At 37.2% G+C, this 20,165-nt stretch overlaps 1 protein-coding gene across 20 annotated transcripts in view; it reads left to right on the forward strand.

The window, feature by feature from the left end:
- The window catches only part of EPB41 (erythrocyte membrane protein band 4.1), a 178,929-nt gene that overhangs the window by 135,469 nt on the left and 23,295 nt on the right, over positions 1-20,165 (forward strand). For 9 of the 20 annotated variants that reach the window (XM_020869270.2, XM_020869273.2, XM_020869268.2 and 6 more), the window contains 2 exons: positions 448-510; positions 5,065-5,241. In XM_020869270.2, the coding sequence (XP_020724929.2) occupies positions 448-510; positions 5,065-5,241 (240 nt within the window). Of the gene's footprint in view, positions 1-447; positions 511-5,064; positions 5,242-7,020; positions 7,072-7,459; positions 8,156-8,404; positions 20,072-20,165 lie in introns of those variants that run through there. The other 11 variants (XM_070459045.1, XM_070459044.1, XM_070459048.1 and 8 more) reach the window with 7 other exon arrangements.

The following is a 20,165-nucleotide window of genomic DNA, read 5'->3' on the forward strand; positions in this document are numbered from 1 at the left end:
AAGGTATTAGAGATGTACGTACTGCAGTATTACTAAATATGAAATAATGTCAAAAAGCTAAATAATCATTTTCTTACTTCATGGAACACAGAGATTCAAGACTTCTTAAAGTCATGTGTTTTAAGATAACCCTCAAATAGCTTAGCTTCAAAAAGGAGCATAAAACAGCTTGTTATGTAAGAAGCCAATGAAGCCAGGAGCACTGTCTGTTTAAATAACATCATCGCATTCTCCCCATCATTCATGAACAAGGCCATCCATTTTCTGCTGGTAATTGTGTCCTCTGTGTGTCCTTGTGGTTCTGTAACCATTTCATGTTGGCATATGCTTCGCTGTGGACATTTAATTTTAAATATTTTTTTGGTTTGCCAATTTGCAGTTTTTTCCCGCAAGAACAACATTTTAATTTTTTATGCTTTTCTGTTTTTCCCTCTTTCATTTTCACAGAAAAAGAGAGAGAGACTAGATGGTGAAAACATTTATATCAGACATAGCAATTTAATGTTGGAGGTTTGTATGAACTTGAAGCTTATTTCAGTTGGTTGCCTGTAACCTGCATTCTTCGCTGATCCCCTTTCTTCTTTCTGGGCTGCATTTGGTTTTGCATGCTGTTGCATGAGAGAACTTTAGGTTTAAGATGCTTTTGCATGTTGGTAAACATAAAGATATGCAACCATCTCTACTTCTGAATCTTTAGTTTCCATTTCTCATACTTATCCGAAAATATATGATTGGGACTACCTCTCTGCATCCCATGGTTCCATTGTTTTACCCACTTTTAGAAAGAACAGTATCACTGTTTAAAAGTTTCTTGAATTGTCCAAGAGTATAAATTCCCATGTGTCTCAAGCATCAAATTTATATGGTTTTTTAATCTTCTGAACCTAGAGAGTGTGGAAAAGTATGATCACAATTCAAAATGGACTTGTGAAAATCACAAAAGAATAGTCGGGGGGAAAAAGTAAAATACAGGAAGAAAAGAATGGAGGCTGGCATTTAATGAGTAGTTCATATGATATAAGATAGTTTAATTATAAAACAAGTCTGAAAGTGAAAGTCGCTCAGTCATGTCCAACTCTTTGCGACCCTATGGACTGTACAGTCCATGGAATTCTCTAGGCCAGAATACTGGAGTGGATAGCCTTTCCCTTCTCCAGGGCATCTTCCCAACCCAGGGATCAAACCCAGGTCTCCTGCATTGCTGGCGGATTCTTTACCAGATGAGCCACAAGGGAAGCCCAAAACAAGTCTATGGGTATGGAATTTTTATTTTAAAGAGAAAATTGAAGCTTAGAGAAATTAAGTAATTTCTTTGCGGTTATAGACTAATAAATCAGTAAAGCTCAGATTTGTGTTAGGATCCATCTAATTATTAAACTACACTTTTCTCCCATTCAGAAATAGCAACATACTATCTGCTATAGGAATTGTAAGGTCATTATACTCAATATTGATCAGATTTTCACCAAGCTTATATTAGTATACTTTATCTAGTTTCAGACTCCACACTGGATAAGGAAATATAAAACTAACTAGAAGATTAGAGGAATTCTATGAGGAAAAATGAAGGAAATTGGAGTGATTCTATGAAAAAACAGATCATGTTTACACATCAGAAACTCTTCTCTGATGACCTAATTATGACTCCACTCAAGACAAAACCAAAAGAAACAAATATAAATTCTGACATCATGGATTTAACTCAAGTACAAAGGAAATAAAACTGTGGGAAGATGATAAATGGTTCTTGCCTTCAGGAAGCATACAATGTAGGGACAAGTGGAAGGGAGAAACAGTGAATAAGTAAACTGATAAAATGATTACAAGTTATTATAAAAGCTGTGAAGGAAATAGACAGTATGGTATGCTAATAAAAAGGATCTGCTCCAAATAAGGTGGACAGGGACGTTGTCTCTGATGAGGTAATGCTTTGCTGAGACCTGAAAGATGAACATATGTAACAGTAAGTATTATTAAAGTGGAAGTTTGAAGAAATTTTTTTAGATAGAACTCAGCCTCCAGGAATTAGTTAACCTCATCTTATTCTTTATCAATACATATATTTTGAGTGCCTGATAGGTATAAGATACTTTGATAAAAATAAACTATGGCCAGTTTTCATTAACCATGTACTGCGTGGTGGGCACAATACCAAGTGCTTCATATACGTTTTCCTCATGTAACATGAAATTTTCTTAGGCTGCACCCTAGGACATCTTAAACTTGGTATCTAGATCTCTTTGCTTTAGCACGTAAATGAAACTAGGCCTGAATGGTTCCACTTCTGAGATTAGGAAGAATAACAGATGTCAGTTGATCTCCTTAGCCTCAAGCAGTGTAACGTCTCCCAATTCCAAACATGCCTGTTTCTTGGCTTGCCTGTCTTTGATTCCTCCTAACTGGAACCTGCAGTACCAATCATATATTTGTCCTTTGTTCCATGAGGTGTGTTATGGCTTCTGAGACTCACAAAGTCCCTGTGTGTGATGTGTTTTTCCCAGCATTTCATTGACAGCCATGAGAGGGGATTTCTAAACAAGTGTGTGTTTGAAAATTAAAGCTACTAACCAGCTTTTCAGAATATTTTCTATTTAATGACGTGTTTGGTTTGATTGCTGCTAAAGTTATAGGATGATAGGCATCAAAAGGTGTCTCACCTGAAAACAGCCCAAATAGTTTGGCTAACCATCATTCTCTATATTGTAAAAGGTCCCCCGCAACTCCCCCCAGCCACTTAAGGAAATTCTCTCAAGTTATCTGTCATACTAGCAGATTTTTACAAGTATTCTCTCCTCCCCCTACTCCTATCCCACCCCCACTAATGCTTTGTTCTGGCACAAATAAGGTCGAGTTCATTTTTAGATCTGCCGCCGCCTCCTCCATCTCCCAAAGAGAACCTGTAGCAAGTGTCTATGACAATTTCTATTTGGAACAGGTCCCTTTGAAATCTTAATTTTCCTCTGTGCCCCCACAGGTTTCCAACAGAGCCAGCTAAAAAGGTTGAAGAAAGCTCCCTCAGAAGCTACTGATTTTATTGAAACATTTATTTTCTCAGATTCCAAGCCAAACAAAATCTAAGCAGGCCAAGTAACAAATCACCAGTCTCTCATAAGTAAGAGGCTAATAACCCAGAGAGTTATGGTTTTATCATAGCATCTCTTGATCATTTTTGTTTTGCTCCGTTCCCACCCTTAGCCCTCCCAGATCTGTTTAGTTGTTCTTGGCCCGAGCAGATTTGATTTTTGTCCGAAGCTAGGTCAAGAGCCATACATGTCTGGTGGGTCTCAGTTGTTCAGCCAACTGCGGAGTTGTTGACAGAGCTTGTTCCTGCTTTTCTTTAGCTAGTAAACATGATTTTCTTGCTTTCAGCTAGAACAAAAGTGCAAACTGTGGTTTCCCCTTGGTGACGCCCATTTCATGAGCTATACTCACATGTCACCCAGCAGGCAATGGGGAAGCTACAGGATTGCCCTTTTGGGGTTAGTTTTCTCTTTGATCTCAGATCACATAAACCTCTTTCAGTCTTGCAAAAATAAATAGACTACTAAATGAATTTTCTGAATGAATATCTCCTGAATCAAAATTGTGTCATATGCCTCACTGATTCTTTTTCTTATACTGTATTCTCTTTGACATTGCTTTTGAAGAAAATTTATTTAATTGAAGCCTCTATTGCCCCATGAGAAACTTTTTAAGCAAATTTTTGTTTAAACAAGTTCCTTCCCCACCCCACCCCACCCCCACCAAATGAGGCTGTTCCCATGGAGCCAAAAAAAAAAAAAAAAAAGACTAATCCTCAAAATTCACAGAGCATATTAAGAGATATATTTAGTATTATGCTTTTCTTGGATACAGAACTGCCTTGATATATAATAAACACAGAATTTTTAGCAGTCATCAAGTGACAGGCTCCCACATGTTTTGATTTCAAGCACAGATCTTTTGAGTTTTTTTGAAGAAATATGTTGGACAAAGAACATTTGAGTTTTTGTCTTCACATTGTATTTTCCAGATTATTTCTGGCCTAGTCTCTCTTTTGAAAGTTGGTTTCTGCCTCCTGTTACATAAACTTGAATGCTATTTATCATTTCTAGCTTTATTTGTCCAGTTTTGATCATTTCTCCTTGGAATATCCCCCATGAGAGTTTTTCCCTACTTGTCCGGTAGTCACATCTGCCTGAATAGTTATTTTAAGTTGTCAGTGAGACATAATAAGGTATTTGACAAGTTCTTATTAAATTGCTCCCCATCCATTGACAGTTACTAGAAGACAGTTCCTATTTTGAATGGTACTAAGGGATGAAGTGAAACTGTCAGAAGGTAGAAAACATAAGTGTGTTTTAGTGTGTGTGGATACTATTGACAAAGAAAAAAATTCCATTATACTGTATACCCCTGAGTAATTACTCAGAGATAATAACAATCTGCTCTGGAGGCTCGAGCCAGGAATTTCAATAATACATTTTTGTGTCGAGAAGGGGTTATTCCTGTTTACCGAAACCCAACAACAGCCACCCAGTAATAAGAAAGCAAAACTCTCTCCAGGTAGAGATAGAGGGATACTGTGCAGTTGCAGTTCATTAAGGCAAGGCAGCCAGTGGTGGGAGCCAAATCTTTCACCATGTCCTTCCTGTTACAGTTTCTCCTTATCTATTGCTATCTCCACCCTGCCTGAGCTGAGCCTCAATCAGTTCCTATCAAGATGAGGCTGATTGGGCTGTAGGATTACCTGCTTGGAATGAGGAGTTGGAGATCCAGAGCTGTGACGTGATGGGAAGAAGGGTTGTAACATTCAGGACTGAGCTCTTATGGGTTCTATAACTGCTGACAGCTAGAGGGTAATGATGCTTTACTGCTTCCAAGAAAAGCACCATGTTAAAAAAAAAAGACAAGAAAATATACCGTATTGTATATTTACAATTTGAATGCAATTTATGGATTAATAACATCTATCCTGGATGTGGAGTATTTTCTACCTGTGCCCATAGTATTCTATGGGCTTCCATTGGTGTGGTCTTTTCCCTGGGTATTCATTATTTTGCATCTTTGTCCTTTCAACTATAGGATTTAGACAAAAGTCAAGAAGAGATCAAAAAACATCATGCCAGCATCAGTGAGCTGAAAAAGAACTTCATGGAATCTGTACCAGAACCCCGGCCTAGTGAATGGGATAAACGCTTATCCACTCACTCTCCTTTTCGAACACTTAACATCAATGGGCAAATCCCTACAGGAGAAGGAGTGAGTACTTTGTCTGTGTGATGAATTGTGAGAATGAGTGAAATAAATGCTTTTGTATATTGATAATCTGTATCTGAAAGTTTAGAGCTGAAATTTAGCTTTGGTGTCTCATGTGTTCATTCCAGCTTTAAAGCATTCGTAATCAGACACTTACTTTTTAAGTCACATGGACCACCCAGTCCAGTTATGGGAGCCATTTAGAGCGACCAGTCGATGATTCGGCCCTGAGAACTGTCTTTGCAGCTGCATGCTTCTGGCTAGTGTATGTTTACAAATTGACCATAAGCCAGTAGAACTTTATGTCCAAACTGTGCCTTCAAGGACCAGAGACTTTACTAAATTTAGTAAGATCAAAATTGGAAAGGGATAAGCATTTTTTAAAAACTTTGTTTGAACAATTGCACAACTTAGAAATGTCTGGAATGGTTGACCACAATTATATAATAAACTGAGGCGGCCTCTAAGCCAGAAAATGGAGAATACCAAGTCTTAATGATTGTATTTCAGTTTTAGAAGAACTGTTGATGATTTATTTTATGAGTAACATCAAATTTAATATACTATTTTTTTTTTGAGATAGTCACAGTTAGAGGTGGTGATACCTTTTAGAGGCTGTCCTTTTTCTATTGTTGTCATTCCCTATTTTAGAAATCCTACACCTGAATAAATGAATCTGTGTAATGAGAACATATTGAGAGTTACTTTGAGCACATATTCAAAAATCCTTTACTTAATCTTTACCCTGTACAGGTTAAATATGTATGTGTGTGTATGTATATATATAGTTATAGTCACAGTGTAATGCTTTTAAAATTATATGCTTATTTTCCCTGAAAATAATAGCAGTTCTATTTAAGAAAGGTAAAGTGATATCTTAATAATTTTTCAAAATTTAGTTTTTATATTCAGAGTTCATGGTAAACTATTCCAACTTACTGTTTAGTTTCTGGAACTGGAGAAGATAGTAAAAGTTTGTTCACAAAGGATACATTTTATATTTTTCAAAATGTGATTAAAATTGGCTAACAGCTCTCCAAATAGAGTTGAACCCACTTCACTAAGAAGGCTGGAGAATTCCTGAATGATGGGCAGTGAAAAAATTACCAGGGATGATAGGATGCAGTTTTTCCTATTCTCTGTCCTCTCAGCCTCCACTCCCTGGTCCTTAGCTCCGTATCCCAAATCTGGAGCACGTGCCCTGGGGCATGAGAGAGTGAGCACCTTCTATAAGCCCATGACCTCATGAGAAAGCACTTGTTGCTGCCTCACCTGGCTAACCCTGCAACCCATAACTGCATATTTTCTAAATATGTTTTCTTTTTGACTCATTGCAGGTAATAAAAGATACTCAAATACTTTGAAAAAGTAACTTAGTACCCTCTTGGATGAGGTTTGGTAAATTCAAACCAGTCTCCGTTTCCAGAAAATAATCTTATGTCTTAATAGAAACCCTTCAGAAACCATCTCAGGGCTGGTTTAGGGAATATCTGTTTCATTCTGTGGATTTTGAAGAAATGACTTTTGCAAATTAAATTAGATCAATATGGAGTCCTTTAGCTCTAGGGTTATGGTATTACCCCTCTAAATGAATAATGTAATAAATTAGAACTATACTGTGATAACCTTTTATATAGGTTAATTCCACTTTCTGGCATATCTTACTTTTTCTTTGATAATTAGGGCAGTATTTCTGTTCTTTGGGGATACCTCTTCCACCTTTGACAGCATTGTTGTTGCATTGCAAGGCAACTGAATTTTATATAATTTGTGTGTGACCAGGTGAAGAAAACCTCTGTCCTTCCCTCGGAAAGAAAGGTTGGTGGGCCAGAGGTAAAGCTGCTGTTACGACTTGTGCTTCTCAACCAAAATTTGCTCTTGTCATGGCACTAAGCAGAGAATCCCCCCAAAACTGGACAGCAGCTGCTCAATGATTTTTTTTTTTTCTTTTGGCTATACTAGTAGATTCATATCCACCGCCTTTGGACCTAACACATATAACATTTTCACTGCTGCATTTTGCAGCTTTCAATTTGCTTATTTCGGCGCATGGCTGGTTGAAAAGCTGCATGAAGATGTAAATATGTATTCAGAGAGAAAAACGAATTTAATTGTACCCTATTCTTTTTATGTTGTCTTTCTTCTCCCTCTTATGTTCTTTTAAAAATCATTATAATTTTGCATCCTTTATTTTCCTTTTCTTCCTTTTTTTGCTGACCAGTCCCCCAGCTACTTTCTCCCTGATACATATCACTTAGGGGTGTGCAAAGAACCAGTGTCGAACTTCCGAACAGATCAGAGAAGGCTGGCTCAACTGAGAGAACTCAGAGCCAAGTTTTTCCTTTCATAGAAAACATCTGTCTGGACTGGATGGCAGAGTACAGGAATTGCTGGGGGAGGAAAATTTCTCAATTGGGAAAAAATAATTTTCCTTAAAAGTATCAAAAACATTTGCTTAATGTGATGTATAAACCTTTGTGATGGTCCTTATTATTATTTTAAATCATGATTCTGAGTGGGTGGGGAGGGAGTTTGTAACTATTGAGATTTGTGAGGGTTTGGGTTAGGATTTTTTTCCTGGTAGATCTTGGAGGCTCATATAAACTTTTATACTTTTGTTTTTCTTTTGCAATCTTTGAAATGTATAGGATTAAGATTTTTATTCCCTTGAGCAAAAGTTAATTGCCATAGTGAATGAACTATTGCAGTTTTTTTAAGCCTATATGAAGAGATATGAGGATAACATTTTATATTCTGCCATTCTATTTGTAATAAAAGTAACTTTTCTGATGGCAAGAAGAATGCTTCATTATTAATTTGTCCAATTAATCTAAGAAAAATTGGCAGCACCAAAGCAATGAAAAATGACCGAAAATTTGTGTGAATATCCTTAAAAGAGGAATAAATACTGTAACTAATGAAGTCCATTGATTCCTTGAACATTGAGGACTTCTGATCTTCATTCATTCACTCAGAAAATTACCTATTGAGTACCTACTGTGTTATAGAAACTTTGCTAGGATAATTGCCAAAGCAAAGTAAAATACAGTGTCCAAAAGATCTTCCCAAATCCTTTGCACATCCCCAAGTATCATTTTTGAGCATTTTCCATCTGTCATTTTGTTCATCTTTCTCTGTCTTTCTTGATCTTCTACCGTGAAAGCAGACACGGGAACGTGCTCTGTTAGTGCAGGACGAAGAGAAAATTAAAAGGCAAGAGAGATCCACTGAAAGAGCCTTGCCCCAGCAAGAAAACGAAGAAACTCTTCCCGAGGTTTCTATTCCAATCCCCGAGGATCACAAGTTTCTCAAAAAGTGCCGCCTCTCCTCTAGTACTTTTTCTTCTCCTCGGATCCCTTTCGTGATGTCTTTTCTCGTGGTTCTTGCATTGGCTGTCTGGTGGTTGGTCTTTCTGTGATCGGAAAGCAGGGGGCTCGTCTGAAATGTCAAGACTGAAACCATTGAGCTTTGTCTGGCTTCTACTGTGTTACCTCCTGTGTGTAACCCTCTGATCTGGATAGTTCCTGTCCCAGGGGTGGCTTGTGGTCATGTTCTGTCAATGCAATGTTACTCTTTGTAGACAGTAAATCATGGGGTACAAAGGAGCAGCCATGGATTGCCAAAGCCAGTTTTCCTCACCGAAGTTTAACAAGTTTAGGCAAATTGGATTTAAGCATGCGGCAGGTTGGTACTTTCCCCAGAAGCGTTCACTCTTTTATCCTGCATGTTCTTATTGTTTACTATTGCTCTGTACTCCTCTCCAGTGCTTCTCACAAAGCAGGGAATCCTGTAGACAAGTTTGATGGAGTGTCTTCCTAATCCTTGATAGTTACTTGTGTGGCATGGGCTTTGTAGTTTAAGAAAAAATTCAACTTGCTAACCTTTCCAAAGCCTTAAAATGCTACATTTTAATCTATGAATCCATAACCACTCCTTTTCTTGAGATATCAAGCTAGTACATACAAAAGCCTTTTTCAAAAAAGGGCTTTTGACTTCGTGGCCTTCTTATGTATGTTTCTGAGGTGTACAAACAACTCTTATCCTGCCCAGTGTACAGAAGAGGTCTGCAAAAGTTAAATGCATTTTCCACAAATGTAATGTTGATGGTGTAAGGAAAACGGTGCTGGTGCCTTTAACCTCCAGCCAGGGCTGAATTTTCCAGACTACTCTGCCCATCTTCAAAAATCCTGGAATAACAAATTTCTTGAAGATCTGGACATACACATACCCTTCTCTGAATTAGAATACTGTGTTACTTCTTTATTGAATTAAGTAATTATATTGCTAAAAGCAATATTTAGCCATTATGATAAGGTTAAAGTATATATTGATCTATTTCATTTTTCTGATAGATTTCAGACCTGTTTATTCTTACATGTGTGTTGAAATCAATTGTCTTTAATCCATGGTCTTGTGAGCTAAGGCTCTGTTGTGACAAGTACGTGTCTTCTGTTTGCATGTTGATTTTTAAGGCTTCCCTGAAGTAAATATGTGTGTGCTATCTCTTCACAACCCAACTCAGATGTCTAACCTGTTTTTCTCCCCTCAGTATTAATGAAATCTTGCATGTAGCCTGCTTTTTATGGCACTTGAATGTACCAATGTGGATGATTTGGTTAATGTTGTCTCAAATATTTTGTTTTGAAATCTGAGTTCATAGAGTTGTCAAACTGAGATTATTGCACTTTACTTCTCAATACTTTCCAGCTGATGAAACTTCTAAACAAGACTTTTTAAGGTGGTAGCTTCTTAGAGTTAAAAAAAAAAAAAGAGAACAGTAGAGCCAAGACTCTTGTCCTTTAATACCCACCACTGTTATTCTATTTTTTTCTGGAGACGTGTAGAAATAATACTCTGGCATTTACTGAAAACTGTGACTAGGTTATTATAGGCTCTCCAAAAAGATGGGAAAGAAGTGAGAAGCACGTTAAAATTTAAAATCTGGTATAAGTGTATATCTTTCATGTCTATTTATAAGAAATATTTTGTAATTAGGCATATTTATTTATACTCATAATAAGGGAAGGAGAGACCTCAAATCAACTTGAGATATTGCAGAGCTGTTCTGTAAGACAGAAAGTGATCGTAGTAATACTCCCCTTTATCTGAAATAGACATATGGGAACTTTCCTTATGAAATAACAAAACTATAGTTATCGGTTAGATTCTTTTAAATTTTTTTCAAGAAACAAGGAAATAATATTAGGATTTTATTGATACTTTTATAACTGTTTCAGATTATATTTCCAGTTTTCATCTTTGTACATAGCTTTTTACTCATTATTATTGTAAGCATCGCCTTGAGTTGTGTTTCCCTTTGTATTGGAGTTGATTTCAAGTCCATTACAATTCTAGTGTAAGCCAGCAATACTTTTCGGTTTTCTGAAGTGCAGCAGTTCTCAGATAGTCAAAGGAGAGGCCCTTTCTTCTGTTAATAGAGTAAGAACGGTTGAGAAGAGAAGGGCCAGTCCTTTGACTAATAAGCTGGCTAGTGCAGTCTCCAAAGATATGCCTGTCACAGTTATCTTAGGGGAAATATTTTACACTGCTGTCCATATGTATAACTTAAAGCTGTAAATAGTCTTGGTTTTCCTCTCACAGCTCATTTCATTCTTAATACCAGAAACAGATCCAAATAACTGTGTGTTGGTTTTAGCTTGATTCAATCTTCTTTTTTTTTTCTTCAACCTTCTTAACAGCAGGTTGATGAGTAAAAAACAATTGGGACTAAGTAAAAGTCTTGGGTTTTTGCCTTGGTTTTGCTACTAGTTTATTCCTAGGGTGACTCTGAGAAGCTGACTTAACTCCTTGGTGCCCAGAGTTCCACCTAATAACGTAGAGACAAACCTACCTCTTGAGAATGTTCCAGGAACCAGAAGCTCTGGTGGGCATGAAATGCTTGATCTTTTGGGGACAAGAAATTTTTTTAAAAAAAGCAAAGACACATTTGCTTCTTGGATTTTTTTAAAAATAAAAGTAAGCAATTAGATAGCTGTATTTATTTCCATCTACTCCTTATTGATAGTTGAGCAAACATTTAAAAACTACTAAAGTTAAGAATTCCTCTTACTCTTAGGCAACTCATCTTGCCTCCGTGGTTTACTTAGAGTGGACCCTACTTGAAAATAAATCCAGCATCTATGTTTTGAACCTGTCTTTTAGCCATCTTCTTATGCTAATGTTTTGAAGGGAGAAGATACTGACTCTGTTGACTAACATGAGACTAGGGATTATCTGTGGACTAGATTTTGTTGTCATCTTAGATCCTAGTACATTTCTTCCTATTAATTATTACTGTACTTCCTATTAAACATTACTTAAATTCCTGTAGATGTAAGACAATTCACTTTTTCCTATATTCCTAAGTCACTATTGTAATATTTCCTACAGAAAAGGATATAAGACTTTTTTTGCATCAGAGGTTTGGTTAATTTTTTGAAGGCATAACCAATCAAAATTTATATTTAGACTTTACCAGTGACCATGTAATTACAAAAGGAAGACAGAAAATTCAAAAATAGTATGAAATACTAGGAAGTTGCTTTTTTCTTGCCAAGAGCATTGAGCAGAGTAAAGCTATATAGAACTTTTCTACCAAGTTTCCTTCACTTCTGTTCTTCATAGAAATTATAAAATCCCAAAGTTTTTTGCAACATTCTCTGTCAAACTGAGAGAGACTATTGTTATATTGATTCTATTACATATGGAAATTCTGCTTTTTTTCCCCCACTGCACTCAAATGAGCCCTGTTGTTTGTAGTTTTGGTAATAGAAGCAGAGACAACTCTTTATCTGTGGGATGACTCCATCTGCCTCCTCTACAATGCAGGGAAGAGTATCCATAAGTCTGGCTCATTTCTACTGCTTTTACCCCTCATTCCTAGGGATATTCTTTTTACTACATCAGAACATGATGCAGAAAGAAACAGGTTGGTATGGACCTTAGGAATGGATGTGGTTAAGACGTTGTTAAAGTGAGGAAGCCATATAAAGTTAGGTTGGAAGAGGAAGAGGGGTAGCTATGATCAGCAATTACAAATTCATGGAGTATTTGAGTAAACAAATGGAGTATTTTGTAAACAAAATTCCTACCATACTAGAACTTGAAAGAGAAAAAGAAGAGAAAGTAGAGTGGTTTTACTCCCACAGATCAGAAATAAAGGCTGAAAGCTAAGTAAGTTTAATAATAGTCTAACCAAACATACAGATGACAAATTTGCCAAGGAAACATCTGCATTGAGAATGCTTTTCTAATCTTTTGTGATTGATATACTAGAAGGGAGCCCTCCAGTTTATCACAGTCAGAATCCCATTTGGGGTAAATAACAGGATAAATTTACTCTTAAAGATTAAAGGAGGTGGAGAGGCATAGAGACCCAACTCTCTTTTCAGGTCCCCCAAATCAATAAAGGATGCAGTTAAATCTCTCATTTTCACTTCTACTGTCTCTTTAAAGAAGTTTCCATATGTACAGAATCCCGTCTCAACACAGGGGATTAAAATTAAAGGCAAAACACTGTTTACTGATATCCATTCTTCAAACACTGCCCTCTAGGCAATGTATTGCAGGGATGGGAAGCAAAGAGGCAGTATTATCAGAATTTTAGGATTGGACAGGTCCCCAGTCCAACTCCTCTCCCTTCCAGGGCTTGATTCTTCTGTGCAGTATCATGTAGAAATTCAGAGACCAAGGGGTCTCCCAGCCTGTGATTAATTATCTCCCAGGATAGAACATATTATGTCTTTGGACATCCCAGATCTTTGGGTATTAATCACTGATGTATTCAGTCAGTCTGTTTCCCTGTAGCTTTCCAAAGTCTGGGTCCTAAGTGGAGGCATTCTGAAGAATTTTTCATCCCCCACGTATAAGCTCTTCACAGAGTTAAAAATAAGTCCTGCTGGAACTAGTCACAGTTCTTGCCCTCAGATAACTTACCATCTGATATCCGGGTCTGTCCCAGTTTCCCCCCTAGCATGTTATCCTTCTGCTTCTTTCTGCCAGCTTTTCTTGTCTTATCAGCTCTTTTTCTTTCTGGCTCCATTGGTTAATTCCTTTATTCAGTTTTATGTCCTACCCATTGACTCCGCCTCTCTAAAAGAACATTGTGAAGTTCCTGGAAATCTCAACCTCACCATAGATCACAAGACACAAGGGGGTGTTTATTTGTTTTTTAGATGAAGGAGTTGGGGCTGGGGTGGGATAGTTTTGTAGCTTTGGAAGCTTTTTGTAGCCCAGAACCTGTTGACAAGATTGTATTGCTGTTATTAGTATACCCTCATGAAGCATATCCCCAGAGTGTGCATTCTAAGTTTGCTTGCCTTCTCTGACAGCCTGGCTAACCTTTGCATCCTCTGATACTCCCATGTGCTTTGATTTATTCCACTTTGATATGATACAGTTACGGAAACTTACTTTTTGTGTAACATTCTGATGATGATGTAGAGCCCCACCAGAGAAAGTGATACTAAAATTTTGAAATATTAATCTCTCTTAGTTTTGCCTGTCTCCTCAAAGCCATGAGGTTCTCAGAGGTGTGAAACCTCGTTTTGTTTTATCTCTTTGCCAAAGATACCTCTGTATCTCAGATACATAACAAATAATTAATATTTGCCAAATTGAATTGAATAGTTCTACGGTAACGGATAAAGTCTAACTTTTCACTTAGAATCTCTTGTACAGGGGCACAAATTTGTACCAAGTGACCCCCACATGCCCAATCAGTACACGCAGGTAGCCCAGACAATCCCTATTCAGCCCAGAAGCCTCTCTCCCTCCTGTTAATCCTGTAGTACAGTCCTTGGTTTATTCAAAGAATCTACATATATTTCTATGATGTTGTCAGTCTCTCTTGTTAATGTCTTATAATTTGATTCAGTTAAAAGCTCTTGTCCATTTATCACAGTAATAATCAACTATTTTCACTACAGACTGTCAATATTATCGAGACCAGGGTACTTGTTTATGTGTGTAAATTCATCCCGGAGTGTGATATCGTTAAGAGTACCTGTTATTTGACATTTTGTTTATCTAAAATACGAGAGCAGTTTGGTACGTTTGTCTTGTGTTTTACATGATATAAAAACACCAAATGTATCAAACTCTTGAGCTGTCAAGTGTTGTTGTGTATCAGATAGGCCAGGGGATCACAGACTTTTCTGTAAAGGACCAGATAACATTTTAGGCTTTGCAGGCCGTAGCGTCGCTGTCAAAACTGCTCAACATTGCCACGCAGAGTGGAAACAGCATTGACAACAATAAACCAAGAAACATGAATGTGTTCCGATCAGACTTTATTTGTGGACACTGAAGTATGAATTTCTTATCACTTGTGTGTGTCACTAAGTATTTTTTCTGTGTTTTTCCTAGCCATTTAAAAACATAAAACCATTCTTGGCTCATAGCCGTACAGAAGCAAGGAAGGGGCTGGCTTTGGCTGCAAGCTGTAGTCTGCTGATGTCTAGAGAAACAAAACTGACTAGTTAGACTTTCTGCCTTTGTATTGTTTCAAAGAGCTGTAGTCACTACCTTAGCATCTTCATTCAGCGTTGAAGTATTTTTGGTCTTGTTTATGATTAGAAATGGAAAACAAAAGACGAGGCACTCATTCCTATTTATCTGGCCACCAGGATACACGTGAACTATAAGCTAAAATATCATCACTAGCGCAGCACCCCACCTCTGTCAGTTTCTAGACTGTTCTCTGTTAACTATGCTCTTAACATATTCAGTGACAAATTCAGTTAACCCCTCTGTTCTGTTGGATTTTTAAGGTTCCCAAATTCACCTTCTCTTTAGCCAGGTTTTAAAGATATCTAATGAACATGGTAAGAAAATGACATGATTTTCACTCTGAACTTTTAGTACACCAAAAGTGTATAAATTTAAGGTTGGGTGATTTGAAAGGTTCCCCTTTCAAAATAAAGAGATTTCTCTGATAGGAATTCCCTAATTCAGGGCCTACTTGGGCAGTATTTACCAGTAAGTCAAAATAAAGTTATATCCTTTTGGAGGCATCTTTGCGCCCTAGTCAACATGGTTGTGTTCTAAAGGATTTCTTCATATCTGTGACTAGCTTTGAGAGGTGCTCTGTAATACATTCCTAAAACTTTGTTCCTTTCAGTCCCCTGGTCCAGGATCCTTCAGCTACGATACTCAGTAGAATAAATTGTTTATACATTAGCAGTTGAGCAAGATATACTTCTCCTTTGGGGATATTTTCTTTGATGTTTTTTCACGTTATTTGCTCTGTTATTATGTAAATTTATCATGAATAAATCTTATTGCAAGTCTGATTCTGGTTGATACTAATCATTAAAGAAACAGGAGTCAGCGATACTGCACATATATAGACCCACTACCCAAAAGTGGGGTGAGGAGGAACCTCTGCTTCAGCAGATCAGCAAGAGATACTGTCAGCCAGTCTTTCTAGAACAATTCTCTTGTTTTCCCCATATTTTCACTCTTTTCTGTGGCCCGCTAATTGTCTTACACTCAGTCCTAAAACAGAGATAATTTATTGACATGCATTCAGTTCTGAGAATATTAATGTTTTAAATCTGCTTTCGAACTATTTGACTTATTTATACCAAGTTTTAAAAATAACTTTTTTCTAACCCACATAATCAGTCACTACAACACATGTAATTATCACATCTGTTAAAAGCATTTTTAATATGCTGAATTTGTCTTTTTTTAAGAAGCACTCTACAAATTAGTAGTTATTAATACTGCTCTGATCATATTGAGGAATGAAGATATGTTGCAGGAAAAAGAGATTTTTTTCCTTTTCTCTCTTTTTACTGCAGTGGATGGACAGGTATGGACATGTGGGTGTGCAGAGAGCTTGCTTTTATAGTTAACAGAAGGCTCACTGCTCAATCCATCCCTTCTTTCACCATGGGCAAACCTTACCTCTTATCTTCCTCTCACGTTCTACAGGTTCTACTGTATTACCCGGTGGTTACTTAAAACCAACATTACACATTGTGAAGTGGTCTATTTACTAGCACAAAGCATGTACCTTGTGGCCATGTCTGAGTAATAGAAAATTTTATAGTGTTTCTCTACATTCCTTTTAGGAATTGATTGAAAGTGTTAACATGGAAAGCCATTTTCAGTATTATAGGATTTTTCAGGAAAAGAAGACACAGCTAATTAATATCTGATCCTTGTTTTCTGTTGTATGTAGTTCTGTGGAACCAAGATGCTATTTTCTAGATATCAGATCGGGGTATCATGTTTTTCTTAAGTGCTTATTATGGCTTTAATCATTTTTGGAATTGGGACTTCTGAGAAATCCTGCTAAATATGTTTGTGTTCCATACTAAGTGATCAGAGTTTCTGTGCTGATTATAGCTTCTTGCTCTCCATCTCTTCAACTCAACCCTTCTTAGTATAATGAAATAAAATTGGCTGACCAAAGGCTTCTGGTCTCCTAGACGTGTTTAGTATAACCTTTAATATATGCTCAATCACTTTGATTTCTATAGCTCTATTCAGGTTTGAGAGCCCTCATTTGATCTGTGGAGTCCTTGCTGGTGAGTGCAGTGTTAAAGCAAAATTTTCTATTATGTAATAGTTAAAATTTTGCATCAGGCACTGATATTTTACAGCAATTTGCTTTTGCATTCACCTATTCTGGGGATAATCTAATAACAGCACTATTTAGGAAATGATAAAAACTATTTTTGAAGGATAATTGTCATTGGCAAATTCCATTTGCTGGCATTCATGAGAGCTGCATTAGAGTGATTTTCCTGCAATAGGCAGTTCTACCAACTGTAATTTAATAAAGGCCAATGTCTTCCTAAATAAGCTCCTTTATCCAGATGTAGTTTTTATATGCCAGAGAATAGCATTGGACCATGAAAATGACTCAAATTTTGTACAGAAGCTAGCAAGCACCCCCAAGGATGAATTTCTAGCCAAGGACCACCAGTAGCACACCAGCTTTATATAAAAAAAGAAAAAAAAGTAGGAGAGGATGTAGACAAGAGAGAAAATTTAGGGTGAAGATAAACATATTGCATGATTAAGAATGACACCCTAGAGGGGAAATCCCTGGCAATCCAGTGGTTACGACTCTCACTTCACTGTCAGGAGTCTGGGTTCCATCCCTGTTCACTGTGTGGTGTGGCCAAAAAAAAAAAAAAACATACTAGAGAGGAAAGATAGAATTCTAAAATCATCTTTTGCTAGCTGCTTGGTCACTCTGTTGTTAGTTTATCCCCACCTTGAGTGTTTGTGGTCCTAATATCCTTTTCTAAACTGCCAGTTGGTCTGAGTTTTCCACCAAAAGTGTATCAAAACTATTATTTATGAAGCTTTTGGGGGTGGAGGGGCCAAGGGGTGTTTTTCTTTTGGGTGATTTTTGTTCTCCTTTCTTCATTTGTTTCCTTTTTTGGCTGAAGAATGGGCTCCTGCTGCTTGACCTGTCATCTTTATGTGCTGTTTACACATGGCTTTTACAAAAGAAGCCGTTACCACCTCTGATTTATCTCTTATTGCAAGTGCCCCTTTAAAAGCATTTGTTTTAACTTAACAAATTAAAAAAACAAAAATCACCAGGTTAGCATTGTTATACAACCAAGGGAAATACTGATATTATTAATTTTTCAAAATAGGGATACGATTATAAATATTAATAAGATAGTAAATGTTTAAAAGACATATATTTTGTTTTTTAGAGCTTTTTCCCAAGGCACTTAGAGCCATTATTTGCTGAGACATAAATTTGCCATATTTTGTTAGAGAAAAGTATGTGGAAAGAAAGCACTCGCAATTAACTGATTTTATCAGGATTGGAGTCTACATTTTTTAGTTTGCATGTTGTAGACCTTTTGGGGGTGTTATTTAAATACATTTTGATCATTTAAGTGACTGTAATATTTATTGTTTACTTTAGTTCAGAACCAGGAGCTGGACTCTTCTGCTGGGTATCTTCCTTCTGTGCTTTAGCAAGATAACCTCGATTCCTGCTGGTTCTGTGGTCATTTGCAGTGCAAAGCATTTCTTACTGGGTTTGCAAAGCAAGGGTAATGTGCTATGTGGGTGTATGTGTGTCTGTGCACACCCCTCCCCCTCAATCCCACTGCTACCTTCTGCTCATTCCCTTTGCCTTATCAAAACTTGTTTTTAAAATTGTATAAGTAAGCCTAACGAATCCCCAAACCTCCTTTTTTCTGACATACAGAAATGCTGATAAAAGTTTAATGTATTAACTTTCCCTGAGATATTTACATTTCAACAGGCCACAAAGTCATTGCAAAGATGATGGTGACATTACAGAGCTGATCGTATCATTAAGCATGATTTCCAAGGTCAGTTCTGACTCTCGGTTTACTTGATTGAATGGCAGAATAGAAGGAAGAGAATGGGAAAACCCATGGTAGTTTAATAGATGTAGGAGATTTAGGGTTCCATTGAGTGAAGTGATTATAGAGACAGTATGCTGACTCGGAGCCTCTTTTTACAGAAAATTTAGTAATTTCTGGAAGCAGAATCTGTGGGTAATAACACAAAAAGATATACTTTAGGCTTAGAAACAGCAATAAATCTATGAAGCTTTAAAATAGTAAATTTTGTAACTGATCAAAAATGTTCTCAAAACTATTAAAAACTGCCTATCCAGTGTTCTTCATGAGAATCTTGGCTCAGGAATACTTAAATATCTTCAGAGTGTATCAATTTTAGTTATTATCTTCTGCCACAATTTCTTCTAAGTTCTACCTGTGATATCCTCTAAAATATAACGAGAACCTGATTCAGAACATGCTAAGCTGCAAGGAAGACCAGCCTTAGTTAAATCCATGCTGTTGTTGTTCAGTCACTAAGTAGTGTCCGACTCTTTGCGACCCCATGAACTGCAGCACCCCAGGCTTCCCTGTCCTTCACTATCTCCTGGAGTTTTCTCAGATTCATGTCCGTTGAGTCAGTGATGCTATCTAACCACCTCATCTTCTGTTACCCTCTTCTGCCTCAGTCTTTCCCAGCATGAGGGTCTTTTCCAGTGAGTCGGCTCTTTGCATCAGCTGGCCAAAGTATTGGAGCTTCAGCTTCAGCATCAGTCCTTCCAGTGAATATTCAGGGTTGCTTTCCTTTATGATTAGTTAAATCCATAGGGTTGGCTAATTTGTATACTTAAGAAACACTCATATAGGAACTAGTTCTGGTTTGTGTTTCTTTGCAAAAAGGAGTATTTTGAGAAATACAGTACAGCGACAAATAATATCGAGTATTTGCTTAGCACTTCATTTTGAACACAGTACACAGTTAACCCTCACAATACCCATATCAGATATATAGTGGTGTTCTGGCTTTATATGATAAAATTGAGTCTCAGAGCAGTTCAAGGACTGTTCAAGAACAGGCAGTTTTTAAGCGAGAGAACTATAGCTGCAACGCAGCTTTGATGTTTCAGTTCAGTGGTATTCTGTTTTGCCACAGCTCTATCCTAAGTCACTTAGTCCCCAGGTGAAAATGTGATGAAAGCTACAGAAAGTAAATTAAGAAGGCTGGAATTTGTGAGACTCTAGTGACTTATAAAACTATGTATTAAAAATGGTGCTTTAAGATCCCCAACCACTAATGAGTTGATTTATTAACACTGGATTGCCCTTAACTTGCCTTAAATCCCTCAGGTTGTTTCACAGAATGTCTCAGAACCTGAAATAGGATCTTGCAGTCAGCAGGAACCAGCAGATGGACATAAGAAATGAGGCCTTGGGACTTCCTTGGTGGTCCAGCAGTTAAGATGTTGCACTTCCATTGCAGAGGGCGTGGTTTGATCCATGGTTGGGGAATTAAGATTATGCATGCCATGGTGCGGCCAAAATAGAGAAGAAAAAAAGAAAAGAAGCCTTGCCTGTTGTTGAGACAGAGAGTCTGGGGGCTTTTTTTGGCCTTGGGGGTAATCTGGTTCTTGGTTT

Source organism: Odocoileus virginianus, chromosome 30 (genome assembly GCF_023699985.2).
Source record: "Odocoileus virginianus isolate 20LAN1187 ecotype Illinois chromosome 30, Ovbor_1.2, whole genome shotgun sequence".
Lineage (NCBI taxonomy): Eukaryota > Metazoa > Chordata > Mammalia > Artiodactyla > Cervidae > Odocoileus > Odocoileus virginianus.